General features: G+C 68.9%; 14 protein-coding genes and 2 non-coding genes across 16 annotated transcripts; 9 read left to right on the top strand and 7 right to left on the bottom strand.

Moving 5' to 3' along the window:
- Nucleotides 1–1348: 1348 nt before the first annotated feature.
- Nucleotides 1349–2611, bottom strand: V1510DRAFT_402853 (uncharacterized protein; the record flags this gene model as incomplete). The annotated part of the gene is made up of 1 exon (XM_066932127.1): nt 1349–2611. One exon carries the CDS (start codon nt 2609–2611, stop codon nt 1349–1351), a length of 1263 nt encoding a protein of 420 aa, XP_066789187.1.
- A 619-nt stretch (nt 2612–3230) lies between these two features.
- On the top strand, nt 3231–4858 carry V1510DRAFT_445057 (elongation of fatty acids protein-like protein). Its single transcript, XM_066935695.1, has 4 exons — nt 3231–3510; nt 3598–4082; nt 4115–4258; nt 4290–4858. The coding sequence occupies exons 2-4, from the start codon at nt 3636–3638 to the stop codon at nt 4737–4739; spliced, it is 1041 nt and encodes a 346-aa protein (XP_066789186.1). The 5' UTR covers nt 3231–3510; nt 3598–3635; the 3' UTR covers nt 4740–4858.
- Nucleotides 4859–6424: 1566 nt separating this feature from the next.
- On the top strand, nt 6425–8662 carry V1510DRAFT_416200 (PRMT5 arginine-N-methyltransferase-domain-containing protein). Its single transcript, XM_066933718.1, has 3 exons — nt 6425–7638; nt 7670–7968; nt 8000–8662. The coding sequence occupies exons 1-3, from the start codon at nt 6452–6454 to the stop codon at nt 8650–8652; spliced, it is 2139 nt and encodes a 712-aa protein (XP_066789185.1). The 5' UTR covers nt 6425–6451; the 3' UTR covers nt 8653–8662.
- A 9-nt stretch (nt 8663–8671) lies between these two features.
- V1510DRAFT_364661 (permease for cytosine/purines, uracil, thiamine, allantoin-domain-containing protein) lies at nt 8672–10177 on the bottom strand (the record flags this gene model as incomplete). Its single annotated transcript, XM_066931200.1, has 1 exon — nt 8672–10177. One exon carries the CDS (start codon nt 10175–10177, stop codon nt 8672–8674), a length of 1506 nt encoding a protein of 501 aa, XP_066789184.1.
- A 2024-nt stretch (nt 10178–12201) lies between these two features.
- Nucleotides 12202–13664, top strand: V1510DRAFT_416198 (Dihydroorotate dehydrogenase-domain-containing protein). The gene has a single exon (XM_066933717.1). The coding sequence runs from the start codon at nt 12357–12359 to the stop codon at nt 13617–13619; it is 1263 nt and encodes a 420-aa protein (XP_066789183.1). The 5' UTR covers nt 12202–12356; the 3' UTR covers nt 13620–13664.
- On the bottom strand, nt 13629–15136 carry V1510DRAFT_416197 (uncharacterized protein). The gene is made up of 5 exons (XM_066933716.1): nt 14846–15136; nt 14645–14815; nt 14394–14613; nt 14156–14362; nt 13629–14102 (listed from the first exon to the last, which is right to left on the bottom strand). The coding sequence occupies exons 1-5, from the start codon at nt 15109–15111 to the stop codon at nt 14097–14099; spliced, it is 870 nt and encodes a 289-aa protein (XP_066789182.1). The 5' UTR covers nt 15112–15136; the 3' UTR covers nt 13629–14096.
- A 98-nt stretch (nt 15137–15234) lies between these two features.
- On the top strand, nt 15235–15306 carry V1510DRAFT_t121. Its single transcript has one exon. It is a non-coding gene; the product is annotated as a tRNA-Glu (tRNA).
- Nucleotides 15307–15653: 347 nt separating this feature from the next.
- On the top strand, nt 15654–16272 carry V1510DRAFT_416194 (DNA-directed RNA polymerase). Its single transcript, XM_066933715.1, has 3 exons — nt 15654–15844; nt 15909–16006; nt 16039–16272. The coding sequence occupies exons 1-3, from the start codon at nt 15719–15721 to the stop codon at nt 16238–16240; spliced, it is 426 nt and encodes a 141-aa protein (XP_066789181.1). The 5' UTR covers nt 15654–15718; the 3' UTR covers nt 16241–16272.
- Nucleotides 16273–16542: 270 nt separating this feature from the next.
- On the top strand, nt 16543–19513 carry V1510DRAFT_393778 (alkaline-phosphatase-like protein). The gene is made up of 5 exons (XM_066931833.1): nt 16543–16911; nt 16943–16987; nt 17019–17313; nt 17345–18034; nt 18065–19513. Exons 1-5 carry the CDS (start codon nt 16721–16723, stop codon nt 19421–19423), a joined length of 2580 nt encoding a protein of 859 aa, XP_066789180.1. The 5' UTR covers nt 16543–16720; the 3' UTR covers nt 19424–19513.
- Nucleotides 19514–19650: 137 nt separating this feature from the next.
- Nucleotides 19651–19723, top strand: V1510DRAFT_t122. The gene has a single exon. It is a non-coding gene; the product is annotated as a tRNA-Thr (tRNA).
- Nucleotides 19724–20243: 520 nt separating this feature from the next.
- Nucleotides 20244–20955, top strand: V1510DRAFT_377588 (hTAFII28-like protein conserved region-domain-containing protein). The gene has a single exon (XM_066931590.1). It carries the CDS (start codon nt 20366–20368, stop codon nt 20846–20848), a length of 483 nt encoding a protein of 160 aa, XP_066789179.1. The 5' UTR covers nt 20244–20365; the 3' UTR covers nt 20849–20955.
- On the bottom strand, nt 20840–22023 carry V1510DRAFT_416186 (SEP domain-containing protein). Its single transcript, XM_066933714.1, has 3 exons — nt 21907–22023; nt 21314–21733; nt 20840–21280 (listed from the first exon to the last, which is right to left on the bottom strand). The coding sequence occupies exons 2-3, from the start codon at nt 21562–21564 to the stop codon at nt 20896–20898; spliced, it is 636 nt and encodes a 211-aa protein (XP_066789178.1). The 5' UTR covers nt 21565–21733; nt 21907–22023; the 3' UTR covers nt 20840–20895.
- On the bottom strand, nt 21972–22914 carry V1510DRAFT_416185 (uncharacterized protein). The gene has a single exon (XM_066933713.1). It carries the CDS (start codon nt 22430–22432, stop codon nt 22004–22006), a length of 429 nt encoding a protein of 142 aa, XP_066789177.1. The 5' UTR covers nt 22433–22914; the 3' UTR covers nt 21972–22003.
- Nucleotides 22793–23597, top strand: V1510DRAFT_416183 (uncharacterized protein). The gene is made up of 2 exons (XM_066933712.1): nt 22793–23209; nt 23241–23597. Exons 1-2 carry the CDS (start codon nt 23059–23061, stop codon nt 23423–23425), a joined length of 336 nt encoding a protein of 111 aa, XP_066789176.1. The 5' UTR covers nt 22793–23058; the 3' UTR covers nt 23426–23597.
- V1510DRAFT_402841 (SEN2 subunit of the tRNA splicing endonuclease-like protein) lies at nt 23451–24568 on the bottom strand (the record flags this gene model as incomplete). Its single annotated transcript, XM_066932126.1, has 2 exons — nt 23451–24464; nt 24566–24568. The coding sequence occupies 2 exons, from the start codon at nt 24566–24568 to the stop codon at nt 23451–23453; spliced, it is 1017 nt and encodes a 338-aa protein (XP_066789175.1).
- Nucleotides 24569–25177: 609 nt separating this feature from the next.
- Nucleotides 25178–26599, bottom strand: V1510DRAFT_416177 (Gtr1/RagA G protein conserved region-domain-containing protein). Its single transcript, XM_066933711.1, has 4 exons — nt 26405–26599; nt 26320–26366; nt 26130–26237; nt 25178–26097 (listed from the first exon to the last, which is right to left on the bottom strand). The coding sequence occupies exons 1-4, from the start codon at nt 26438–26440 to the stop codon at nt 25272–25274; spliced, it is 1017 nt and encodes a 338-aa protein (XP_066789174.1). The 5' UTR covers nt 26441–26599; the 3' UTR covers nt 25178–25271.
- Between the last annotated feature and the right edge of the window lie 39 nt (nt 26600–26638).

The raw sequence follows: 26638 nt of genomic DNA, 5'->3' as shown, positions 1-26638 counted from the left end.
AAGTCGGCGCGCGGCGTGACGGATATGCTGGAGGCCCCGTGGCGGTGCGGCTTGGCAGGCGTTGTCAGGGCAACGCCACGGGCGGCGGCGGCGGCGGCTGGGGGCCAGCCGCGGTTGCCCGGGCAACGCGGGGCGGCGGGCGCCCGTTGCCGCGGCAACGGCCGCGCGGGCGCCCGCGGGCGGCTGGCCACGGGGCGGCTGCCTGGTTGCCCGGGCAACGCGGTTGCTAAGACGACTGTCGGCCTGACTCGCACTAGCCCCAACGGGAAATATAAGTGGCTGCGTGGCTTCACGTGGCCGTGCGCGCGGCGTGTGGCGGGGCCGCCGGGCGCGCCGCCAAGCCGCGGGCGAGGGCCGCGGGCCGCTACTGGCTGGGCGGTGGCTGGACCGAGCCGCGCGGTTGGCGGGCTGCGAGGCGCTCGGCAGGCGGCCGCCGACTGGCCAACGCGGCCGGGCAGGACGGGACGCATGACGTCAGCCGCGCAGCGCGATCGGGCCCGATGCGTGCGGAACCAGCCGCGCGCTGTGACGTGGGACGGGCGGCTGGCGGTGGCGCGGGTGGCGGAACCGCCGCACAGGGTGCGGCGCGTACGTCCGCGGACGTTCGGATCGGGCTCCGGGCCCGTCGGCGGCTGCCAGCGCGGCTGGCGCCACGGCGTGGCTGGCGGCCTGTGGCGCGCGGTGGCGGCGCCGCGGCGTGCTGGCCATGGCCCCCACGGCGCCCGTCTGGCCGGCCCTGCTGTGCGTCCAGCCGCGGCCGCCACCCGACCGGCCACGCCGCGCTTGCCGTCCGCACCGCCGCGGCCGGACCTGAGAGCCGTCTGCCGGCGCATGGCCGCCGGCAGCCCGCGCACAGCCCCGGGTCGTCCGCTCGCTAGACAGGCTGCCGAGCAGGTGCGTCCTGCCGCGGACCGCGCGGCAGCTAGTCGACGGCCGGGTGCATGGGCGCGCGGCCAAGCAGCAGTCAGCCGACCGCCGGCGCGCTGGACGCAAGTTCCGAGCGCCGTACGGTCTATGCAGGGCGGCCCCGTAGATCCCAAGTACTGGCGCGCGCCTTCCCGAAAGAGCAGCAATAGGGGCAGGGAACGGCAAAAAACGGCGTGTATTTGGGGCAGAGACGCGGTCTGAGACAAGGCCGCGCAGCAACGTCGGCGCCGGCCAATGGCGGGCCGCGGCGATCGCGCCGTTGTGTAACTGTTGGGCGCGGCTGACTGGCGCTGTTCGGATCGCCGCGGGATCTCCGCATACGGCCGGCAGACAGGGCGCCAAGGGGCCGTGTCGGCAGCGCGGTCGGGTGCGGCCACGTTCGTGGCGCCGCCGATCGGCGCCAGTTCGCCGGCGCCGCGCGCTACGGCCCCCCCATGATCCGCAGGAAGAGCAGGTCGCGCAGGCCAGGGGCGAGCATGCTGACGCGCGTGCGGCCGTCCGCCGCGGACGAGCGCATCAGGGGCACGTACGGGTCGCGGCCAAAGGGTGCAAAGTCCGGCCGGCGCAGGTCCACGGCGACGGGCGCAAGCGAGACGTGCACGCGCACGGTGCCGGGCGCCGGCACGTCCGCGCCGGGCGAGAATGCGCGCACGGCGGCCGTGGTTGGGCCCGGCGCGTCCAGGACGAGGTCGGCGGCGGCGGTCGCATCGAGCCGCGCGGCGAAAGCCGGCAGCGCGTCGACGAGGTCGGCCAGGCACGCCGCGTCCGGCACGGCCAGGCCGTCCGAGATGTGCACGTACCGTAGACCGGGCAGGCGGGCCGGCGCCGCGCTCAGGAAGGGCGCCATCAGCGCGTGGCAGGCCTCGACGTCGAGCACGGCCAGGCCGGCCCAGACGGCCGGCGCCAGCACCGCGCCGGCGGCAGCGCAATTGCGCAGCAGCAGCCGGCGCAGGGTGCCCGGCGCCAGCGCGTTGCAGAGCGCGAACGCGTGCGGCACGGACCGCGCCGAGAGCACGGCCAGCGCCGGCACGGCGGCGGCCAGCGCGCGCGCGCCGGCCGCGTCGAGCGCGACCCGCGCCAGCTCCAGCGTGCGCACGTGCGGCAGCAGCGGCCCGCCGCCGGCCGCAAAGCCCGTCAGGTCCGTGTCGACCAGCGAGACCGACGTCAGCCGGTCGAACGCGGCGGCCAGCGCCGGCAGGCCCCGCGGCCCCGCCAGGTCGCCGCGCAGGCACTCGAGCCGGCATCCCGCCGGCGACCGCACGCGCGCGGCCGCCACGGCGGCCACAAACCCGCGCGACTCGGTCGTCGGAAACACGAGCCGCAGCCGGCGCAGCCGCCGGCACCGGCCCAGCAGCGCGCGCACGCCGCGGTCGCGCGCGAAGCGGCCGGCGGCCGCGTCCCGCCACGGGCGCCCGCAAAAGTCGAGCGTCAGGTGGGCCAGGTGCCGGCGCATGGCCGGGCTCGTCCAGGCCACGGCGTTCGCGCGCTCGAGCGCCAGCGGGGTCACCACGCGGGCCGAGTCGAGCAGCCAGCGCTCGACCGTGCGTCGGAAGAGCACGCACACGGCACCGAGCTCCGCCAGCCGGCGCCGGCCGGGCGTGTCGTGCGCGGCGTGCTCGAGCACGGCCGCCACGAGCTCGGCCGGCAGCCGGTCAAAGCCCGAGAGCGCGGGCGGGGGGTCCATGGGGAGGCGGCGGCGGCGGGGCGGCCTTGGGCGCACGGTTGCCGGGGCAACGGCCGCGCCGGCGTTCACGTGCACGCGCGTCGGCCGCCGCCCGGCCGCGCCACAGCCGCGCGCCGCGCCCGTGCACCCCCGCCGGCGGCTGTCGGCCCCGACCGCCGGCCAGGCCCGGCTGGCGCCGCACGAGGCCGCACGTGACGCGCGCGCCGCCGCTGCCTTCCCTCGGAACTGTCGGCACGCCGCTCCACGCCGGCCACCAGGCCGCGCCGGCATCGTCGGGTGGGCCGTGCCCGGCGGCCACGTCGCCCGGGCGCCTTAGGCTAGTCTCCTACACCGACCGCGCTGTCCTTCTAGCGCTGTCGAGGGGAAAGTTAAAATGAGCCGCAGTCCGGCGGCCGCGAGGCCCCCCTTCCCCTTAGATGGCCGCCCGCCACGGCCCGCCCGCCACGGCCGCCGGCGGCCACGGCCGGCTGCAGGAACGGCCGGGGTGGCGCTGGCGCGCCGCGCGCGCGTGCGCGGGCAGCCCTGCCGCGGCCGCCGCGCTCGCGCCGCCGGCACTGCCGGCCGGCAGCAGCTGATGCGCCGCACGGCCCGCCGTCCATCGCAGATTCGTAGATGGGAAGCCAGTTCGGCTGCAGCCCGCGTAGCCGGCTCGCGTGCGACCCCGACCGCTTTTAGCGGGGCTTGCCGTCGTGCGGGCTAGCTCGCTAGAGCGTGTCGTCGCCGGAGGTGGGCGGCCGGTAGCCATCACCAGACGACAGTTGCGCTACCGGATGTTTTTTTTTTCCATTTTCACAGTCGTCCTTCAGTCTATAAAAAACCCGGGCCGCCGTCAATTGATCTTTGCCCCCCTCCCTAGCTCGCTTGATTTGGTATCCATCCAGAGCGGGACACGCCAGGCAGTAAGTGGGCGACGCGCGGGCGGGCGTGGGCGCGGCGCGCGGGCGGCCGCGCGGCGGTGGCGGCAGCGACGGCGCTGACAGCAGCAGAACCTCTGACCTCCAATTGCAAGAGCTCACGCGCAGCCATGACCGACGTGCTCGACGGGCTGGTGCAGTCCGCCAACAAGTTCCTGCCGGCGTATGCGCAGGTGCAGGTGCCGTGTGCGGAGCGGCCGTTCGGCTTCCACGCGTGGTCGGTGTTCTCGCACGTCTGCCAGCGCGTGCTGGCGTGGGACCCGAACGAGTTCCGGTTCGTGCAGGGCGAGCTGCCGCAGTCGACGGTGACGCCGATGGCGCTGACGATCGTGGCGTACTACGTCGTGATCCTCGGCGGCCGCGAGCTGATGCGCGACCGGCCGGCGTTCAAGCTGTCGGCGCTGTTCCAGCTGCACAACGTGCTGCTGTCGGGCTTCTCGGCGCTGCTGCTGGCGCTGTTCTTCGAGCAGATCCTGCCGGTGGTGTACCGCCACGGCATCTACTACGCGGTGTGCAACGAGGCCGCGTGGACGCAGCCGCTGGTGACGCTCTACTACGTAAGTGCGCGCGCGGCGCGGGCTGACGCCAGCTCAACTACATGACCAAGTACGTCGAGCTGCTCGACACGGTCTTCCTCGTGCTCAAGAAGAAGCCGCTGACGTTCCTGCACACGTACCACCACGGCGCGACCGCCGCGCTGTGCTACAGCCAGCTGGTTGGCCACACCTCGGTGGTAAGTCCGGTCGCGGGCGCGCTGACGCCAGTCCTGGGTCGTGATCTCGATCAACCTGGCGGTGCACGTCGTCATGTACTGGTACTACTTCCTGTCGGCGCGCGGCATCCGCGTGTGGTGGAAGGAGTGGGTCACCCGGTTCCAGATCATCCAGTTCCTGGTCGACATTGTGTTTGTGTTTACGTGCTCGTACACGCACTTTGCGTACAAGTACACCGACCTGCCCACCGTGGGCGACTGCCACGGCGAGGAGTACGCGGCCATCTACGGCTGCGGCATTCTGTCGTCCTACCTCTTCCTCTTTGTGGCCCTGTACATCAAGCTGTACTCGGGCCGCAAGGCCGCGGCGGCCTCGAAGAAGGCGGCTGCCAAGGCCAACGGCAAGCTGCCTGCCAAGGCCAACGGCAAGGCCAACGGCAAGGCCAAGACCACCGCCACCCCGACCTACACCACCCCCCGGACCCGCTCGCAGAAGGCCTGAGCGCGAGAGACGATACCCGCTGCGCCCGCGTCTGCCGAGATAATGTAATGTATTACACAATTGAGTCCTGGCGATGGCTCGGCCGCCGCCAGGGCGTGGACATGGTCCACAGGTTCCAAAAAATGCGCCGCCGTTGGCGTCGCCGGCACGGCCAAGCGCCGGGCACGCCCGGCCGTTGCTTTGACATCCGTCCGCAGGGGCAGGAGTCCCGTGCCGGCGCGCCGCCGTGCGGCCGGCAGGCGCTTGCGCCGCCCGCGCATCGTATCCGCGGCGTCCTCGGGTCGGTTTTGCTGGGCGAAAGCCGACGTAAAAGACCGTGGGGGGGGTGGCCGGCCGGCGGCCGGCCTCGCCGGTCGCCGCCCGGCCGGCTCCGGTGTACGGCCGTGGCCACGGCCGCCGTCCGCGTCGGGCGCCTGGCGGTCGCGGCACCCGCACACACGCTGCCGGCCTCGGCCGCCGCGGCCGGGCGTGCTGGAGTGTGCTGGCTGGCCATGATTGCGCGCTGGCACCGCGCCGGCACCGCGCGCGTGCGCCCGTGGGCCACTGCGGGGATGCTAGCTGGCAAGTGCCCCGTTGCCCTGGCGCACGCGCCGCGCTGCCGCCGCGCTGCCGCGGCTTGTAGGGCCCGGCCAGACTCTGGTGCCCTTGCGACCGTGCGTGCCTGCGGTTGCCGTGCCGTGGCCGCCAGACGCTTCCGACGCAGCCGTCGGCCCACCGGGCGTCTAGTTTTAGGGATTAGATAGGCCGGACCGCGCAGCAGCTGCCGCGGCCGTCTGCGCGCCGCGACCCGCCGCCCGGCCGCCGGCCTTGCCACGTCCAGGGAGTCGCTGACTAGGATCGTGGCGGAGGCCGCCGGCGCGGACGATCGGCTGGCGCCGGTCCGACGGGCCGCTTGCTGACGCGCAGCAGACCGCGCTGCCGCGCTCCATGCCAGCCATTGCAGAGGACGCCGGGCTGGGTGCCAGGCAAAGCCTGTGGGCGGCGGCGAGAAGAAGGGGCGCGACGCGGTTTTGGGCGCGTCCCGGCACGTGACTGCGCGCCGCACCGCGTGCGGCATATTGCCGCGCACACGCCCGGGCTCAATTGGCCCGGGCCTGGACCAATTGGACTGCTGGCGCCGGCCCGCGTCCGGGCGGTGCCTGGCACCGAGCGCCGGGTGTGGCTGGGCCGCGCATGGCGCGGTAGGGGCGCACGGAACGGGTCCTGCGGCGACTGCGGCGGCTGCAGCGGCTGCGGCGGCTGCGGCGGCTCGGACGGGACCTGAGCCGCACAGCGTGCGGCATATAGCCGCACGGCGTCGCTGCCATGGCGACCGCCGCGCGCCGCCCGCTGCGCCGCACCGAGTGCGGCATATAGCCGCGTCGTCCGTTGCAGTCATGGCGCCGGCGTGTCGCGGCTGACCGGTGCTTCAGCCGCACGGCGTGCGGCACATAGCCGCACCCGTCCTACCATGGCACCGGCACGTCGCGGCGGGCCGTGCGCCGCTAAGCCGCACACCGTGCGGCTCTGGACGCGCCGCCCGAGCCGCACGGCGTGCGGCTCCTGGACTCCGCCGCTCCCGCGGCCGCCACCGCCCGCCCCGGGCCCTGCCAGCGCGCCGCCACCAGCCCCGCTCCCCGCGGGCTCTGCCGGCCGCCGCCCTGCCGCCCCGCGCGCCCAGGGCCCTGCCCGCAGCAACGCGTCACGTGCCTTTGTTGACAACGACGCACGTGATGCGTGCCTCCTCGGAGCCGCACGAAGCCCGCTCCCGTCCTCGACACAGACGAATGGCCGACCGACCGTACTTTGTCGGGCTACAGCTCGCGCCCCGCCCCAAGACCGTGCAGCTGGACGCCCCGCTGCTCAAGAGCCACCTGGACGACGGCTACGACGTGCTCGCAGTGCCGGTCACCAACGCGGCCTTCAGATCGCGTGTCCGGCGGGTCTCGCCCGTGGCCGAGACGCCCCGCACAGAGCCCGCGCCATGGGTGCCCGCGCCCACAATCGCGCCGCCCGTTCTTGACGAGGTCAGCTTCGAGCCCGAGACCGGCGCCGGCCAGGCGCTCTTCGGGACAACGGCCCGGTGGATCGAGCTGGACTCGCCCGACCCCGTCGTGGCCGACATCTCGCTGCAGGTGCTCAAGCACGAGGTGGCCTACGCCGTGTTCTGCGGGCTGAGCTACGTCGTCGTGCAGGGCCCCAAGCGGCGCACAAACGTCAGCCAGTTTGCGCAGGCGCTCAACGAGATCCTGCTGGCGTACGGCCAGGTCCACGTCTGCGTCCATCTGCCGATGACCGAGGCCGACGAGCCGGCGGCAGGCCACCGGCGGTCGGTCGCCACCGACTCGGGCTCGGACGAGCCCGAGTTCGTGCCGGGGTTCGACTACCTGTCGATCTGGGACGTGTGGCACACGATCCGCACGCTCTGCGACTACAACGGCCGGCTGGCGGTGGCCCTGCAGGTCCCCGCAAAGCTGCCGCCGCAGGACGTGGTCTCGCGGTGGTTCGCCGAGCCGCTGAGCATGCTCCTCGTCAGCGCGCGCGTGTTCCTGACGAACCCCAAGGGCTATCCGGTGCTGCCCAAGGCGCACCAGTTCCTGCTGTTCAAGTACCTCAAGACGCGGCCGTACGTGGTCCTGCAGGACGTGGCCGAGGCCGTGCAGACGCTGGCCGGGCCCGCGGCCAAGGACGACAAGGCGCACCTGATCTACATGCGGCACCTGGCCAGCGTGATGCCGACGCCGTCCGCCGTCGAGCTCTTTGGCCAGGGCTACCAGGACTTTCTGCAGAGCCCGCTGCAGCCGCTGGTGGACAACCTCGAGAGCGGCACGTACGAGGTCTTTGAGCAGGACCCGGTCAAGTACTCGCAGTACGAGCTGGCGATCCACGCGGCCGTGGTGGACTACGGCCGGAGCGAGATGTGAGTGGAGCGCGGGGCCTGCTGACGGCAGCGTGATCGCCGTGGTCGGCGCCGGCCGCGGCCCGATCGTGGCCTGCGCCCTGCGCGCGGCCGAGCGCGCCGGCGTGCGCGTGCACGTCTACGCGGTGGAGAAGAACCAGAGCGCGTTCGCGTATCTGCAGCGGCGGCACCGGCTCGAGTGGTCCGACGCCGTCGAGCTCGTCTACAGCGACATGCGCGCGTGGCAGCCGCCCCGCCAGGCCGACATCATGGTCAGCGAGCTCCTGGGCAGCTTCGGCGACAACGAGCTCTCGCCCGAGTGCCTCGACGGCGCGCAGCACGCGCTCAAAGGTGGGTGCCGGCCGACACGCGCTGACCGCAGCCGGCGGGATCATGATCCCCCAGTCGTACTCGCCGCACTTCATCCCGGCCATGTCGCCCAAGCTCTACAGCGCGCTCAAGTTCCACGGCAAGGACGAGGCGTGGGGGACGCCGTACGTGGTGCTGCTGGAAAAGGTGGACCTGCTGGGCGCGAAAATCGAGCGCGCCTGGGTGTTCGACCACCCCAACCCGCACCTCGACACGGCCGAGTACGCGGTCGCCGCCGCGGCCAGCCCGCTCAGCAACCGGCACAACTGCCGGCACACCAAGGCCACGTTCGCGGCCGGCCGGCGCGGGGTCATGCACGGCTTCGCCGGCTACTTCGAGGCCGTGCTCTACAAGGCGGTCGAGCTGTCGACGCGGCCCGACACGATCGCGCAAAAGTCGCGCAACATGGTCTCGTGGTTCCCGATCTGGTTCCCGCTGGCCGCGCCGCTGTACGTGCCCGACGGGGCCGAGATCGACGTCTCGATCTGGCGGCGGACCGACGACCGCAAGGTGTGGTACGAGTGGGCCGCCGAGGTCTTTCTGCGGCCGGACCGGGGCTCGCCGGCCGCGTCGCCGGCGCCGCACGGCGCGGCGGCGCCGCGGGTCCGGCTGGGCGCGTCCAAGCTGCACAACGTGGGCGGCAAGTGCTCGTCCATGTCGCTGTAGTGTACATAACCGTCCATTTCTATCTGCGGAAGCGCTTGTACTCGATGGTGCGGAGCACCAGGTACGTCACGATGCTGAATGCGGCGCCGAGCTCCATGCCGATGTCGCCCTGGGCGTACTTGGCCAGCGGGCCGGCGTAGTACGACTGGTCCATGCCGATGACGATGCCGGCGACGCCGGCGAGGAAGGCGGCGGTGGCGGCGATGCCGGGCGGCAGCTTGGCCGGGTCGTCGTAGATCTCGGGGTCGTAGACCGCGTACGAGCGCTTGAAGACGTAGTGCTCGGTGAGCGAGAGCGCGGCGAAGGCCGCGATCCAGTAGCCGCAGACGCCGGCAAAGTCCTCCATGTACTCCTCGAACGAGTAGTAGGCCGGGATGGAGATGCCGATGAAGAGCGCGCCCGCCAGGACGGTCCAGAGCACGCGCGGGATGCGCGACAGCCGCTCCCAGACGGTCTGCAGGCAGAGCACGAACGAGTAGATGTCCGGGCAGGTGCCGCCGATGACCGAGAGCGCGAGCACGACCACGCAGAACTTGCCGAAGCCGCCGAGGGCGTCGACCGCGAGGAGCGCGTAGATGATGCCGCCGATGCCGGCCGAGTCGTAGTACTGCTGGTAGACGTTGCCGTCGTGGGCGACCATCATGCAGCACAGGCCGATGACGCAGCAGAACGTCATGGGGACGTAGATCGACACGAACGAGACCACGCCGAGCGACAGCCGCGACGTGTTGCGCGGCTTGTACGCGACGTAGTCGCACGCGAACGCGCCCCAGCCGCCGGACCCGCCGAACAGCGCGCAGCCGAACGTGAGCACGTTGCCGGCCTCGCGCGCGCCCGCGCCCATGGGCACGACCTCGAACGCGTGCGACATGCGCAGCCGCGCGATGAGCACCAGCAGCACGGCCAGGCTCGGGACCCAGCAGTACGCCTCGTAGAAGTGCACCACGCGGTGGCCAAACATGCAGATCACCAGCGTCGCGCCCGTGATGATCAGGATGCCCGCCCACGGCGGCACGCCGTGCGCGCCGATCGAGTGCAGCATCTGCGCCGCCACGATCGTGTTGATCGTCGACCAGCCCACGCACGACACGCAGTTCAGGAACGCGTAGACCTTGGCGCCGTGGAACCCGAACCAGTACCGCGACATGACCATCTGGCGCATGCCCAGGAGCGGCCCGAACGTCGTGCACCACGCCGCAAACAGGATCCCGAGCGCGTTGAAGACCAGGATGCACGCCATCGAGTCCCAGAAGCCCAGATTGCACAGCGGGCCGATCGTGCCGACCGAGACCGACGACACCAGCATGTTGGTCGAGAACCAGAACGACGCCGTCTGGATCAGCGACGTGTCTGTGCGCTCGTCCTCGGGCACGCGCTCGATGCCGCGCACCTCCATCGAGTACTTGGCTGCCAGCCGCTGCACCCGCCCGATAAGCGTGTTCGGGTAGCGCTCGAGCGAGTCGGAGCTGTCGAAGACCTGCTTGGCCTCGACATCGTCGATTGTGTCGTACTTGGGTTCGCTCATGCCTAATTGCCCTTGCTGACCGTCCTCCGACTCGGAGCTGGTCCTGGTTTTATGCTCCCCCATCATGCACGGCGGCTATCTGCTTGTTCAGAAAAATTTTGCGCACATCCGGGCCCGTATCTTCGCCCCAATTATTTTAGCTCGTTGCAGTATCCGACGCCAAATTAAGCTCGGATATTCCCCAAGAGAGCCCAAGCAAACCTAAAGCCCGCGCAAACCTAAAGTGCGCGGAAGCCTGGCGGCATGTGATTGCCCGATAGCAGCGTACGTCTGGGGCCGGACGCAGGAGCGTGGCAGGGCAGCGTACGTGATGCTGCGTACAGTGCTTGCTGCGTACAGTGCTTGCTGCGTACAGTGCTTGCTGCGTACAGTGCGGAAGCGAGTACGCGGCGGCGGACTGATTGATGACGCCGAGGGGCTGCCGTGTGGCGCAACGGTGGAGGCCTGTGCGTGTGTGGCTTGCAGTGAGTCGGTGGCTGCGTGCGGCGTGGTGAGTCGCTGTGGGTGGCGGTGCGGTCGCTGGTGGCGTGGCTGTGGTGGTGGCGTGGCTGTGGTGGTGCGGTCGCTAGCGGTGGCTGTGGTGGTGGTGGTAGCAGTGGCGTGGCGGTAGCAGTGGCGGTGCGCTCGCGGCGGTGCGCGGCCGGGTCGCTGGTTTGGGTCGGCAGTGGGCGCTGTGGCACTGGTGGCTGTGATGGTGCCAGTGCAGTGGCGGTGCGCCCGCGGCGGCGGTGCGCGGCGGTGCGCTGGTTTGGGCGGTGGTGTGGCAGTGCTCGCGGCGGTGCGCTCACGTGGGCACCCGATGCGGCCGTGGGCGAAGCGGCGTGGGGTGCGCACCGCCACAGCGCGCGGCCGTGCGAAGCGTCGCGCCACAGCGCGCGACGAGCGGTGCGAGCGTCGCACCCAGGCCGCTGCGCCGCGGCCTGCCCGCGGCCGGTGGTGTGCTCCTCGCCGCGGCCAGTAGCGTGCTCCTCGCCGCGGCCAGTGGTGTGCTCCTCGCCGCGGTCAGCCGGCGGCAGCAGCCATCCGGCGCCTCCAGCGCCTCCAGCACCGCAATCAGCGCGGCCAGCCGACACGACGCCACTTGCCTTTAGACAGCGCTCTCTTCGTGGTTCAGTCATACTGACGCACGGCTGCATGCAGACATCGTTCGGTCCAGTCGCCAAATAAGGTCGTGCTATCGTGTCCCTGGCATAGTTTTAGCGACCCTGCTCGCTCCTAGGGCCGTCGGCCCCACTATCCGATATCTTAGTCGGCGATCTCAGCGTAACCGCCCGTCCGCAAAGCTCGGACAGTTTCGCCTGACGCGGATAGGCCGTGCGCGTCCGCACGCGCCCGCTGCTGCTTATCGGCCTGGGATTTTTGTCCAGATCGGTGCCAGCGCGGGGTCCAGGCGCGGGCCGGGACAGGGCCTTGTAGATGGTCCAGGGCGGACGGCAGCGCGGCTGGCGGTCAGCCGTCCAGCAGCCGTCCGGTGGCCGTCCAGGTAGCCGTCAGGCAGCCGTCAGGCAGCCGGCCGCCCAGACAGCCATCGCAGGCGCTCGGGCAGCAACGGCGGCCTGTCGCCCGCGACAGGCTTCCGAAATTGGTCACGCGAGAGCCCGAGCACGAACACGAAGGGTTCGCGACTCGCGACTCATGGCCGGCTGTCTGCAGCGTTCCGCGTCGACCTATCAGCAGCCGCGCTGGCCCCGCCGCGCGCACGCAATCCACGCGTCAGCATCGATCCGGTCGGCCCCACGCGGCGCGGCCAGCACGGGCCGCTGGCGCCCGTCTTGGCCGGCCGTGGCCCTGACGGGCGACCGGGGCGCGTTGGCAGCTGTTGCGGCCCGACACGGCTGCTGGCGCGGCTGTAGGGCGCGCGTGCGCCCGCCAGCCAGCCGATTCGCAGCCATCCGTCATCGCCATCCATCGCGGGCATCCGTAGCGCGCGCCAGGGCCGTCCGACATCCTCTCCGGCCATTGTCGCCGGCGCTGGTGCTCTCCAGGCGGCGCAGGCGGCCGTCGTGGCCGGCGGCGGGTCGCCGCCGCGTGTTTGGTAGGCTTCCAATAGCGTCGCAGGGATTGGGGCACCGAACCCACACGACGATCTCGACAACCCCACGTTCTCCGCCGTGCACCGCCGCCTCCAGACCGGCAGATCGAATCGAAACATCAATCGAGTCAGACCGAGCGGAACATCATGAGTCCTCGGGTGCAATTCGCGGCCGCGCGCGCGCAGTTCCGGCGGACGCTGTTCACCAGCGCAAAGCCGTCGGGATCGGCCACGGCCCGCAACTGGGCCATCAACACGGCGCTCGTCGCCGGCGTCGGCTTCGGCGCATACTACCTGACAGACACGCGCTCGGCGGCGTACCGGTACGTGGCCATGCCGCTCATCCGGGCGACGCTCGACGCCGAGACGTCGCACCGGTTCGCGATCGCCGTCCTCAGCGCCGGCCTGTACCCGTGGGACCGCTCGGAGACGGCCGACCCCGCGCTCGAGGTCCATGTGTTTGGCAAGACGCTGTCGAGCCCGGTCGGGCTGGCCGCCGGCTTCGACAAGAACGGCGAGGCCATCGACGCGGTCTTCAACATGGGCTTCTCGTACGCCGAGGTCGGGTCGATCACGCCGCTGCCCCAGGCCGGCAACCCGCTGCCGCGGTTCTTCCGGCTGCCGAAGGACTCGGCGGCCATCAACCGGTACGGCTTCAACTCGGACGGGCACATGCGCGTGCTGCTGCGGCTGCGGCAGCGTCTGCACTCGCACCTGACGCACTACCCGCTGCCGACCGCGCACTCGTTCCGCGACGGCAAGCTGCTGGCGATCAACCTCGGCAAGAACAAGACCGGCGACGAGATCAACGACTACGTGGCCGGCGTGAACGTGCTGGGCAACTACGCGGACGTGCTCGTCATCAACATCTCGTCGCCCAACACGCCCGGCCTGCGCAACCTGCAGAACGAGGAGAAGCTGGGCGCGCTGCTCAAGGCCGTCGTCGACGCGCGCGACAAGCTGTCGACGCCGCTCAAGCCGCCGGTGTGCGTCAAGATCGCGCCGGACCTGACCGAGGGCGAGATAGCGCCGATGGCCAAGATCATCAAGGACTCGGGCATCGACGGCGTGATCGTGTCCAACACGACCATCTCGCGCCCGGACTCGCTGCGCTCGCCGACCGCGCTCGTGAACGAGGTCGGCGGCCTGTCGGGCCCGCCGGTCAAGCCCCTGGCGCTGGCGGCCGTCCGCAACATGCGCAAGCACATCGGCCCGGACTTCACCATCATCGGCTGCGGCGGCATTTCGACCGGCCGCGATGCGGTGGAGTTTGCGCGGGCCGGCGCCTCGTTTGTCCAGGTCTACACGGCCTTTGCCTACGAGGGCCCGGGCACGGCTGCTCGCCTGCGCGACGAGATCAAGCAGGAGCTGGGCGGCAAGCGCTGGATGGACATCATCAACAGCGAGTAGTTGGGCGAGTAATCAAAAGGCTGTTCTAGGCCATTTTTTATCCGATCCGACCCGTAGCCGGTCTGTGGTGGCCGCCGGGACTACGGCGAGTCGTCCGAGTCCGACGGCGCAAGCGGGTCGCCGGCGGGCGACAGCAGCCGCTCGGTTTCGAACGACGACCGCGGCGACGGCTTGTGCGGGCTGGGGGCGGCCCGGGGGCTGAGCCGGGGACTGAGCTCGAGCCGCGGGCTGGGCATGTCGACCCGCGGGCTGAGGACCTCGACCCGCGGGCTGAGGGCCTCGACCCGTGGACTCGCCGCCCCGACCCGTGGACTCGCCGCCCCGACCCGTGGACTCGCCGCCCCGACCCGTGGACTCGCCGCCCCGACCCGCGGACTCATCGCCCCGACCCGTGGACTCACCGCCCCGACCCGCGGACTCGCCGCCCCGACCTGCCCACCCGCCGTTCCCGGACTCCCCGGTCCCGCTGCCCGCCGCTCAAAACTATTCCGGTCAGCCCCCGCTCCCCGCGGCGACGAGCTGCCCGAGTCACTGACCTCTCCGCCCATCCGCTGCAGCCGGCTATGCTCCTCGCGGATCTGCTCCACCCGGCGCGCCGTCCGCTTGTAGATCGCCCAGCCGCTCACCGCGGCAAAGAACACGCCGGCCAAGATTGAGATGTAGTTCAGGATGACGCTCGTCCGGTCCATGTGCTCGTCGCCGATGTAGCTCAGCCGCGAGCCGATAAACGTGTGGATAAACAGCTGCCGTCAGCGCGCACGCCCGGCCACGTACCTTTGGGGTCGACCACAGCGTCGCCAGCACAAAGTTGCGCGGCGTCACCGTGTGGATCGACGACAGCACCGTGTTGGACAGCGAGAACGACAGCGGCGACATGCGGATCATCCACAGCAGCTTCATGCCGTCGTACTGCAGCGTGTACGACAGCGCCGAGAAGACCTCGTTGCGCTCGGCCAGCCGGTTGGCGGCCTCCACAAAGTACCGTCGGCAGACGCTGCCGTCAGCGAGCCCCCGCGCGCACTTACATGAAGCACAGGTACGACGCCACCACCGTCGTCACGGCCGAGATCAGCCAGCCGTACCAGACGCCGTACAAAATGCCGGCGATTGTCACCACCGTCGTGTAGCCGATAAACGGCGGGAACGACGTGACCGTCATGAGCAGCACCAGGATCACGGACCCGAACCGCATCGTTCTGCGTCAGAGCGGCCCCGCCAAAACGTACCTCCACGACTCCAGGAACGGTCCAAACAGCGCAAAGATCTGCCGGTGAAAGACCGCGAACAGAATGAGTCCGACGCCGCACAGCGCGAGTGTCGCGTACGCCAGGATCTTCTGCGTCCGCGTCATCTGGCCGTAGTAGTACTGGCAATTCTCGGCGAACTTGGCAAACCCGGTCTTGCCGCGGGCAAACGCCGGCAGCTGCGCCACCATCGGCGGCACAAACATGTCCTCCTCCTCCTCAATCAGTCGTCTTCCGAGGTCTGTCATGTTGCGGCGTTGTGTGGGCTCTCGTGCCCGTGCGAGAGAAGTCCACACCCAATCTCCGGCTATCAGTTCTCCCAATGGAGACGCTGCAATATAGTGCTCTGCTGGGCTAAGGAAACAAGGAAATCCGAAATAGTGTAATGGCTAGCACGGTCCGCTCTCACCGGGCAAATCGGGGTTCAATTCCCCGTTTCGGAGTTTATTTTTTTTGAGCCCGGCTGCTGTGTCGCTTGCGTTATAGGTCACATTTGCATGTGCTCACACTGCGCTCACAATTGTGCTCCACTGCGCCCACCATTGCGCTCACATGCGCTCACATTGGCTCACATTTTGTTCACGTTGCGCTCAATGCCACACATCTTGCTCACTCTGCGCGACTCGCTGAGCGCCGGTGTACCGGTTCAGGCAGTGCAGATCTGCCCGTACGCGCTCCTCACGCAGCGCCAATAAGCCCCGGTCGCAGCTTGGGAAAGCACGCCGTCCGCCCCGCGGCCCGGCCAGCACCCTGGGTGAGCGCAGGCTGCGCGCCGCACGTCGTGCGGCGCTTGGCCGGGTAACACTTACGCTACTCTGAAAAATCTTTCTGCTCCCGACACCCAGTCAAGCAAAAATGCCGTCAGCTACCGAAAAGACCGAGGAAGTGCCCGTCGCTGTGGCGGCCGAGGAGATCGTCGAGGACCAGGAAATGGCCGACTCCGACGAAACCCACGAGATCGACCCCAACAAGATCCAGCTGGTGAGTTCCGCGGCCGCGTAGCGTCTCGGCGCCGGCTGATCTCGCGGCATGAGCTGACCAGCAGCTCCCTGGCGCGTCCGAGGACGGCACGGCGGCGTCGTTCCGCATCATCCAGGAGGACCACACCCTTGGCAACGCCCTCAGATACATGATCATGAAGAAGTAAGCGGCCGCCAAGTCCCTGCTGACCCCAGCCCCGAGGTCGAGTTCTGCGGCTACTCCATCCCGCACCCGTCCGAGGCCGCTATGAACCTGCGTATCCAGACCTACGGCAAGATCACGGCGGTCGATGCGCTCGGCAAGGGTCTGGACGACCTCATGACTCTGTGCGACCACGTCGAGGCCGAGTACCGCCAGACCGTCGAGGCCGGCAAGTACTCGACCGCCGAGCCGTAGGCACGGCACGGAACCCAGATCTGACGCTGGCACTGCGGCCGGCCGGCCGGTCTGCCGCGCGTGGCGAGCCATGGCCAGATCCGCGGCCAACGCCGCAGCCAGAGCCGCGGCCGACCAGTTCGCACCCCGCCGCGCCCGTCAGTCGCTCCGTCCCGACTCCATCGACGGACCAGACGCATAAAAGTCGTTTTGGCGTTATTTGTATTTACTAGACTTGTTGCCTGTACGATTAGGTGTTGTAATCCATGCACTTTTGGACTCAGACGACGCGTTTGGCCCCCGGACGGCGCCGCGCCGGCAGTCGGCCCGGCCGCGCACGCTCGGAATGCGTGGCGTCCAGCCCGTGCCGCTCTCTGCCAGCGTCGCCCGTGCGCGGCGATTGTCCTCGCTGCCAGGCCGATCGGCGTCGACGCGTGCCGCTGTTGGGCGACTCCCAACGTCGCGACAACACTCGATCCCGGCCATCATCGAGTCGCCATCATGCAGCCGTCCGTCGCCAGCGGCGTCACAATCGCCGGCGTGCTGGTGCTCCAGTTCCTCGGGCTCTGGCTGTTTGTCCAGGGCTTCTTCCCCTACAAGCCGTACTTCCAGGGGCTGTCGGCGCCGGTCCAAAGCCAGCCGGCGGCCGTGTTTGATCGGATCACATTCGTCCTGATCGATGCCCTGCGCAGGTACGTGCGGCCGCGGCAGCGCTGACGCCAGTGACTTTGTCTTTGCCGACTCATCGCCGATGTCGTTCACGAAAGGGTGCGTTGGCCGCCGGCGAAACTGACCGCAGGCTGATCGAGTCCGGCCACGGCCTGGGCTTCACGGCGTACTCAACGCCGCCCACGGTGACCATGCCGCGGCTCAAGGGCCTGACGACGGGCTCGGTGCCCAATTTCCTCGACGCCGTGCTCAACATCGCCGAGTCGGACCAGTCGTCGTCGCTGGCCGGCCAGGACAATTGGCTGGGCCAGCTCAAGCGCAAGGGCGGCGGCCGCCGGCTGATCATGTTCGGCGACGACACCTGGCTGAAGCTTTTCCCGGGCATGTTCGAGCGGTCGGACGGGACCACGAGCTTCTACGTGTCGGTACGTGGCCGCGCGGGCGAGCTGACGCCAGGACTACACCGAGGTCGACCACAACGTGACCCGCCACATCGCCCCGGAGCTCGGCCGGTCGGACTGGGACGCCATGATCCTGCACTACCTCGGCGTGGACCACATCGGCCACAAGGGCGGCCCGGACAGCCCGCTGATGGCGCCCAAGCTCGCCGAGATGGACGGCGTCGTGCGCGATCTCTACGCCGGCCTCGAGAGGGCCGACCGCCGGGACCGCAAGAAGTCGCTGCTGGTGCTCTGCGGCGACCACGGCATGAACGACGCCGGCAACCACGGCGGCTCGTCGGCGGGCGAGACGTCGGCGGCCCTGGCGCTGCTGTCGCCGCACATGCGCGTGCTGGAGCCGGCGGCGGCGACGAGCCCGCCGGACGCAGCGAGCTTCCGGTACCACACCAAGATCGACCAGGCCGACCTGGTGCCGTCGCTGTCGGCGCTGCTGGGCATCCCGGTCCCGAAAAACAACCTGGGCGTGCTGATTCCGCGGCTGCTCAAGCTGTGGACGCCCAAGTACCAGACCCAGCTGCTGCTGCAGAACGCGCGCCAGATGCACGCCATCCTGGTCGAGGCCTTTCCGGGATACACGAGCGCGGCGGCGACCGGCGCCGTGGCCGACCTGCGCGGGCTGTGGCGCGAGCTGCTCGAGCACCCGGCGGCCACGTTCAACGACGACCAGAAGGACCGCGTGTACAAGGTAAGTGCGGCCGGGGGCCCGCTGACGCAGTTTCTGTACCTCGGCCAGGAGCTGCTGTCGCGCACGTCGTCGAACTACAAGCTCCTGCACATGCAGGCCGGCCTGGCGCTCATGTCGGCCGCGGCCGCGACCGCCACCGGCCTGGCGATGCCCGTCCTGGCGTCGTCCTCGGTCGGGCTGGCCGTCACGGTGGCCGCCGGCGCCGTGCTGTACGCGGCGTCCATGTTCGGCAGCAGCCTGGTCGAGGAAGAGCACTACTTCTGGTTCTGGATCACGAGCGCGTGGTGCGCGGTGCGCGTCTTCAACGGGCTCCGCCGGCGGTCGCTGGCCACGGTCGTCGTCCTGACGGTCTCTCTCGCCGTGCTTGCCGTCCTCCGCCACTACAACGTCACCGGCCAGAAGTTCGTCGACGTGCCGACGCTGGCTCACTACTTCTCGACCCCTGCCGGCGCGTCCACGCTCTGGTTCCTGATCGCGCTCGAGTACGTGTCGGTGTTCAAGAACCTGTACATGTACGTCTTCTGGTCGCTGCCGTCGTTCGCCCGGCACGTGTTCACGTTCTCCATCGTGTTCGGCATCTACTTCTTCAAGGTCTCGGTCGCTCTGGACGACGGCATGGCCGTGCCGTCGCTGGCGCGCCTGATCATGCCGAACCTCGACTCGAACGACCACGTGATCAAGGCGCAGTCGGTCTTCATCGGCCTGGCCCTGGCCATCGTCTTCCACATGGCCTCGACGTTCCTGGGCATGCGCAAGACGCCGGGCAAGTTTGTCCAGGGCATCTACTTCCTGGCCGAGACGCTGGTGCTCGCGCAGACGTCGCTCGTCAACACGCCGATCCTGCTCGCGTTCTCGCTCCTGTTCTCGGCCGCGCGCTACGCCGGCGTGTACTCGGCGCTGCACCCGGCCGTGATCGCGGTCACCACGGTCATGTGGCAGCACGTGTCGTTCTTCGTCATGGGCAACTCCAACTCGCTGGCGTCGCTCGATCTGGCCAACGCGTACAACGGCGTGCGCACGTACAACATGGGCCTGGTCGGCCTCATGGGCTTTGTGTCCAATTGGGCCGGCCCGCTGCTGTTCTCGCTCGCCGCCGTGTTCCACCTGAGCACGGTCCAGCTCAAGTCGCGGCCGCGGGCGCTGGGGTTCCCGAAGGACTCGCTAATGACGATCTACGCGCGCGACTACCTGCCGATCCTGGTCTTCTTCCACGCCCTGGCGCTGTTCGCTGTGACCGGCTCATGCTACGTGCTGCGCGACCACCTCTTTATCTGGACCGTGTTCTCACCGAAGCTGCTGTACTCGACAGCGTGGACGGTGCTCCAGCTGGTGGGCGTGGACGTGCTGCTCTGCAGCGCCGTCATCGGTCTCAGCAGCGCCCTGACCTAGCCGGGACGACAGACAATTGCGGCCCCAGGGTGCGCCTGTATATTGTAGCATATAGTATGTAATGCCATGGACGCGTTTGCGCGACACGGACGCACGGCGGGAACGCGCCGCACGGCTGAGGCGCGCGCCACGCCAGACGGGGCGGCCGCCCGCCGCACGCTGTGCGGCTCGCCGCGCCCGCCCGGCCGGACCATCCTACAGCACGGCCCGCGTGTCTGTCGGCAAGCGCCTCGATGGCCAAGTTGGTAAGGCGCGTCACTAGTAATGACGAGATCATCGGTTCGAATCCGTTTCGAGGCATACTTTTTGTTTTTTTGCTTGACTCCTCCACACGACTTCCCGCAACGCTCAAGCAGAACTTCGCATCGCCACGGTCAGATCCCCCCGTCGACAGTGAGACGAGCGACGTGAGCACCGCCAGGCAGCACGATGTCGTCTCCGCAGGCCGGCAACCCGCCCAAGAAGCGTGGCAGAAAGCCCGGATCGACTTCCAGCAACAAGGCGGCCAAGTCTTCGCAGCTGTCGACGCCGCATCCGCTGCGGCAAACGTCGTTTCCGCCAAACGCAAAGTCGGGCCGCGGGCGCAAGCCTGCGAGCGCTGCGGCCACCGCCGCAGCCGAGGACGACGACGACCTCTACGGGGATGAGAGCGTGCCGCCGCCGGCGCAGACGCACGGCGACGAGGACGACTTTGATGTGACCAGACAGGCGATCCGACGCGGCGGGGACGACGACGAGGAAGACGACGACGACGAGGGCGGCTTTTTCAACGTGTCGGTCATCGGCCGGGGCGCTGGCGGCGGGCGGCACGAGCGCGGACGCGAGCGCGCCGAGGCCGATGCGGCCGAGGCCGACGCTGAGAGCGGGCTGCTGGCGCAGCTGAGCAACCCGCTGGGCAGCCTCGGCGGGCTCGGCGGCGGCCTGGGCGCGCTGGGCGCGCTCATGGGCGGCCCGTCCGAGAGCAACGGCGACGCGGCCGGCGCAGCCAGCCCGCGCGGCGGCGGCAAGCGCGGCGGCAAGAGCGGGTTCGGCCCGGGCATGAGCAGCGACCAGGTGCGCGCGCTGATCTCTACGTTCACAAACGACCAGATGGAGCGGTACGAGACGTTCCGGCGAGTGAACATCAACCGCGGCAGCGTCAAGAAGCTGGCCAACGCGGTGCTGAACCAGTCCATCACCAACAACGTCGCAGTCACCATCTCCGGTTTCTCCAAGGTCTTTGTGGGCGAGATCATCGAGCGGGCGCTGGACGTGCAGCAGCGCATGGTCCCGCCCGACCCGCTCGACCCCGACGCGGAGCGGCCGCCTCTGCAGCCCGAGCACCTACGCGAGGCCTGGCGGCTGTACAAGCTCGAGACCGGGCTCGTGCCCGCGGCGCAGTGGCGGCGCATTGGCGGCCACGGCGACGGCAACCTGTTTAGATAGTGTAGGATAATGTATTTGTGGGCACAGACGGCGGCGACGCCCGGCGTCTACGAGCCGAGGCGGTGGCCGGCGCCGTAGAACCCGCCGGTGGAGGCCTTGGGCGCGACGTAGTCCTCGGTCATGCGGCGCTCGACGCGTACGTCCACCGGCTGGCCGGACGACACGTTGAGCAGGTGCAGCGGCGCGCGGCCGCTGTTGATCGCGCGCAGGATCTCCTGGTTGGCGGGCTCGTCGTAGCGCATGAGCTCGCCGTTGTCGATGCTGAAGCCGTCGCGCCAGAACGTGAGCGTGCGCGTGATGGTCTCGGTCGGCGCGGCCGGCGCGGTCGGGTCCGCGATGGTCTCGGACTGGACCGTCTCCGAGCCCAGCGTGCGGCCGGCGCCCGAGAAGGCCGAGGACTGCGTCTGGGCAGGGCGCTCGCTGCGGCCGCCACTGCGGTCAGCGCGTGCGCCGTGGATTACTCACATCTCGGCCTGCTGCAGGATGTTGCGCACCAGCCGGTTGCGGTCCGAGTCGGGGTTCTGCACGGCCAGGCCCGACTTCTCACCGCCGGTGAAGAGGTCATCCGGCCGCCGGCCGAGCGCCTGGCCCGGGCGGGCCTCGTCCTCCGAGTCCGACTGTCCGCTGAACGCGCTCGGACCGCCGTCAGAGTTCAGGTCCGACAGCGTGCGGATGCGGTTGCTGGGCGTGGATCGTCTGCTGCTTGAGCCCGACATTCTGGTCGTCAGCCAGGGGCACGGCCACGGCCTACCTGGAAGCTAAGCTTTCTGCGGGTGGTCCTGGCGGGGTGTCTGCGGATACCAAAGGCGATGCCGGTGCCGCTTGTTGGGTTGGCGGAGAAGGTGCGTTCGACTCGCTCGCCGAGTAAAAAGCGTTGACCGCCGCCTACGTCGTCAGCACCGCTGGCCGCCGCCCGCGCCCACACCCGCGCCGTGCCGCCGCCGGCACCCAGCCCGGCCGCGGCCGCCACGGCGACCGCCTGCCAGGTCAGGGTGCGTGTGGCGGCCGTCTCGCCGCGCCTACGCCACGCGGGCCGCGCCCGGTCACATCGATCTTACATCGAGATTCCACTCAGTGCTCTCGAGAAACGCACGCGACTCCTCGACGGATGCCTGCGTTAGCTCGACAAACTGGAGGACGAGCTCTTCCTGGGCCTCAGACGACGACATGGTGCTGGAGGTGATGCAGACGGATCGGTCGCGTAGAACCGAGAAGAAGCACACTCGGGTCACGTGTGACGTCCGTAAGTCCGCGAGCCGCACGCGCCCGCGCGCGCCGCGCTGGCCGCAGCCTGACCGAGCCGGCAGCTATTTGCGCCCGCGCCCGCGCCTTCCGCCCGGCGGTACCGCGGCGAAACCGTGGCGGCCCGCGCAGCCGGGTCGGCCAGATCAAGCCCGGGCGGGGTGGCCGGCGTAGCTCACCTCGTGCGCGCCTACGGTATCGGTCGGACCCCGACGCCGCGAACGCCGATGCGGTAGCGTGCTTGACGCGCTTGCCAGGCCACCTACGGCAGCCTGCAGCCTGCAGGACCGTAAAGGTGGCAGCCAGCCAGAGGCAACGTACAAGCACTGTTTGATAGAACATGTTTGTCACGTCGGGTTATGCGCTAGCGTGCAATACTCGTGTAACCGTGTCCCCTTTGCGCTGCGTACCCGCGCATTTCTTGCTCGGTTTGTCAGTCATGCCGTCATATACGGTTGCTTGTTGCGGCGACCTGCAGGATCGGATACCGCACATGTGCCGCTGGTTGGGCGCGGGGTGCGCGGCTGGGTGGGCAGTCATGCTGCTGCCGCATGGCCGGCGATCCTGACAAGCTGCCGCACAGCGCAGGGACTTGGACCCAGCGCATTGGTAGACGCGGTCATGCCGATATCGTTTGGCTGGCTGCGGGCGCTGCTCGCCAGACTCAATTGGACGTATATATTGCGGCTCTCTGCAGAGACACTCTGGCGGCCGGTGATACGGGTAGAATGTCGGCCGCCGGCCGGCCGGGCCCCGGACGCTGTCGCGCGCCCGCAGTCAGAGTGGTTTGGCCACGGGACGTGGCGACGACGTGGTGGTGCTGAGCCGCATTGTGTGCGGCGCACACCGCGCCGAATTTTCCACCGTGGCCTTTGGTGTGCTTTGGCGATCGCGACCACGCCATCCAGATCAACGGCAGTAGCAGTCTCGCACGACATCAGAGCGAGCGCAGCACAGTTCACATCAAGATGCGGCCGGCACTGTTGGTTCTGGCTCTGTTCCCGATGCTGGCTGCGGCCCAGTTCGAGTTCTTCGAGCACATGTTTGGCGGCGACGGCGGCCACGGCGGCGGCCACAGCCCCGACGCGCGCGAGTGGTTCGAGCGCAACTACGAGGACGGTACGTGAGTGGGTGGGCGCGCTGACGGCAGCCGAGTGCACCGACTACCTGTGTCCGGACACGCTGGCGTGTGTCAAGAAGCCGGTCGACTGTCCGTGCCTGTTTCCCCGGTCCGAGGAGAAGTGCATTTTGCCAGACAAGAGCAACTACGTGTGCATCTCCAAGGACGGCCGCGGGTGCGCGTTCGTCGACAAGGCCTGGAAGGGCGAGGTCTAGGCCATGTATATATCAATCTATGGATTCAATCACGGTTGCGGCCGGGCACCCACCGGCGCACGACGACCTCCTGGAGCCGGTACGCGGCCAGCAGGTCGGCCGGCGCGGACGGCACGGCGGTCGGGATCTCGACGTGGCACAGCACCAGCGTCTTCTTGACGCCGCCTATCACCCGGTTGAGTCCAGACGCCCACCACCACTCGGGCGCGGCCTCGCGGTTCTTGCTCTCGTCCGCGTAGACGGGAACGACCATGATGGCGTACTCGGCGTGTGAGAACGGCGGTCCGCGCTTGTAGAGCAGCATGTCGACGCCGAACTTGACGCCCTCGCGCACGCACCAGCCGAGCGACCGGTAGTGGTGGTACACGACGTAGTGCAGCACGAAGCGGTCGTCCGGCGCGCCCGTGGAGAACGTCTGCAGGAGGGCCTCGGTCGACACGAGCGCGCCGTCCGCGCGCACGTCTAGCACGCCCAGGCCGAACGCCAGGAAAAACGCCTCCTGCGGCGACAGCTGGAGCGCTTCGCGGCGCTCGACGCGGCCGTCCGCGCCGACCAGCAGCGCGTCCTCCGGCCGCGCCGCGGCCGGGGTGTCGTCGTCGGCCACCTGGGCCTGCACGTTGGCACCGCGCCGCGCGAGCTCCTCCAGCTCGGCCGCGGCCCGCGCGGACTTGAACTGGCGGCGGTCGCGGCGGCGCTGGGCGGTCACGTCCTCCGGCGCGGCGGCCTCGGCGGCGGCCACGTCCAGCCGGCGCTCTGTCCGGAACTGCCACGTCGGCTCGCTACGGCTCTGTGTGCCCTTGCCAAAGAAGCCGGACCTCCAGAGCCGGATCATGTCAGCCTCGGCCTCGACCGTGACGGTCGTGCCATCGAGCCGGGCGGCCACGCGCGGCTGGTCCACGCGCTGCCACAGCGCGGCCACCACGCAGTACGCGTACTGCGCCAGCGACAGCACGTTGTGCGGCACCAGCGGCGGCAGCGGCCGCGTGACCACCGGCAACGGGTCCGCGTAGATCGCGTTCAATTGCTGTCGGCGCATGTTCTAACGGTCAGCGTCTGGCCCGAAGCGGTGCCTGCAGTGTGGTTGATCCTCAGATACCGTTGTAGTCTATAAATATTGATCTATCAGGAATCAAGAGATACCATAAAATGTCATCATCATAGGACCACGCTGCAAGCCGCCGTGTGCTGCGCCGGCCGCGCCGACGCTGCTACGATGGCTGGGATTGGCAGGCAGATGCCGGAGCCGCCGGCGCCAGCCAGCGTCCGAGGCATCTGTCACCAGCCTTCAGACCTACCTAGCGGTTGTCTGCAATCAACTCATAGTCAATCGGCGAGTGCCAGATTGAAAATTTGCGATGCTGGGAAAATTGCGGGAGAAGTTTTTTTTATAGTGCGGCTGCGGTTGTGGACCGTGCTGGACCCAGCGTGAGCCGCATAGCGTGCGGCTCAGTGCAGCGCCCGCGCGTGCCGCCGAGTGCCCGCCGACTCCGTAGGAACCCCCCGTACGGCAGGGGCTACAGCGGCCGCCACGGCCAGGTCTGCAGCGGCGACTCCGTCGAGCCCGGCGCGCAGATCGAGCCGCGCTCCGCTGCATCCCTTGTCGTGGACCCGCGAGACAGCAGCCCCAACAGAGTCACTCCTACAGGCTCTCTGACGCACGAGCCGCACAACGTGCGGCGCGCCTCATGCGTACGGCCCGTTCGTCAGCCACCCCTGCGGGCGGACTGCGCACCGCCACAGCGGCGTCCAAGCTCAGGCCGGCGGCCTTCCAAAAGACTATACAATTCTATACTACAAGCGCAACGACCGTGGTAGAGTACAAAAACGGTCCGCCGGGCGCAGACCACTAATCGCGGTTGGCCTGCTCAATGCGTTCGAAGATCCGCTTGGCCACGCGGATATTGGCCAAGATGATGTTGTTCTCGGTCTCGCCAAAGCAGTCGATGGCCGAGGCGGACTCGTCAAAGACACCGCCCTCGGCAAGTGTCTCCTCCAGACGCTGCTGGCGCGCTCGGTTGGACGTGACGATCAAGACCATGGTGTTGCTCGTCATCTGGTCGAGGTAGGCCGAGCAGTCGCTGCCGCGCAGACTCAGCGACTGAAACTGCGTGCGGATCTTGGAGCAGCTCTGCTTGTACTGCTTGATGATGTTGGAAATCTTCTCGAACCGCGTCGAGTCGGAGCGCAGGGCCGACACGGACGAGTTCGTGACGTGCGAGATGACGAGGAACGTAGTCTTCTCGAACAGGATGACCTCGTCGGCCTCGGAGATGTTCGCGAACGACTGCAGGTGCTTCTGGTATATGCCAACGTTCGGAATCAGCGAGCACACGATGCTGGACCACGCGCGGTAGAGCGACTCGTCCCAGATCGTGGTCGCAAAGCCCTGGACGTTGAACGAAAACATGGCCGAGGTGTCATCGAGCGAGCTCATGAGCGCCCGGTAGACGTCCATGCGCTTCTCGACAACGACAAGGTCCATTTTGTGGATGAGCGCAAATATCTTGGCCGTCGGCGAGAACTCGTACAGGTTGCGCAGGCAGAGCACAAACGTCTCGATGTCCTTGCGCAGCTCGCTGGACTCGACGTCAAACACAAAGATCAGCGCCTCGACCATCCGGAAGATGCTGTCGCGCTGGGTCGAGAAGTAGCCATTCATGTAGGCGTCCTGGCTGCCGGTCAGCGTGCCCACGCGCCCACGTACCCGCCGCAGTCCCAGAGATTGAGAGACATGTTTCCGAGAAAACGCAGATGCGAGTGGTCGACGTCGATTGTCGCGCCGAGCCGCCGCGTGTCAAACGCCGAGTAGTTGCTGGCCGTCAGCCCTGCCGCCATATAGCCGCCGTCGGCCAAACCCGCGCCCGCCCACGCCAGGGCCCATCAACGCAACCTACTTGAAAATTATGCTCCGCATCGACGACTTGCCCGACCCGCTGCGTCCCTGGTCGTCAGTCGCGCCCAAATTGCCGCCGGACTTACCATCAGCAGGAGTTTCTTGCGAGACCCTCCGGCCATTTCTGCTGCCTGTTGCCGCCGTGTGCGCGCCTAATCAATTCGCAGAGCGGTTCCCCACGCCGATAGCCGTCTGCTCAAGCGCCTGTCCAGAACCGGAGGCTGTCCGTGTTCTCGTTGTGTCTGTGCCTGCTACAGCTTGATGCCTTGAATGCCGTCGTGAGACCGGAAGTGACGCACTATTTACTTGTTGGGAGATTC

Source organism: Dipodascopsis tothii (genome assembly GCF_038497935.1).
Source record: "Dipodascopsis tothii strain CBS 759.85 unplaced genomic scaffold V1510scaffold_13, whole genome shotgun sequence".
NCBI classification, from domain to species: Eukaryota; Fungi; Ascomycota; class Lipomycetes; order Lipomycetales; family Lipomycetaceae; genus Neoaidaea; species Neoaidaea tothii.
This window is presented reverse-complemented; position numbering and strand designations above follow the sequence as displayed.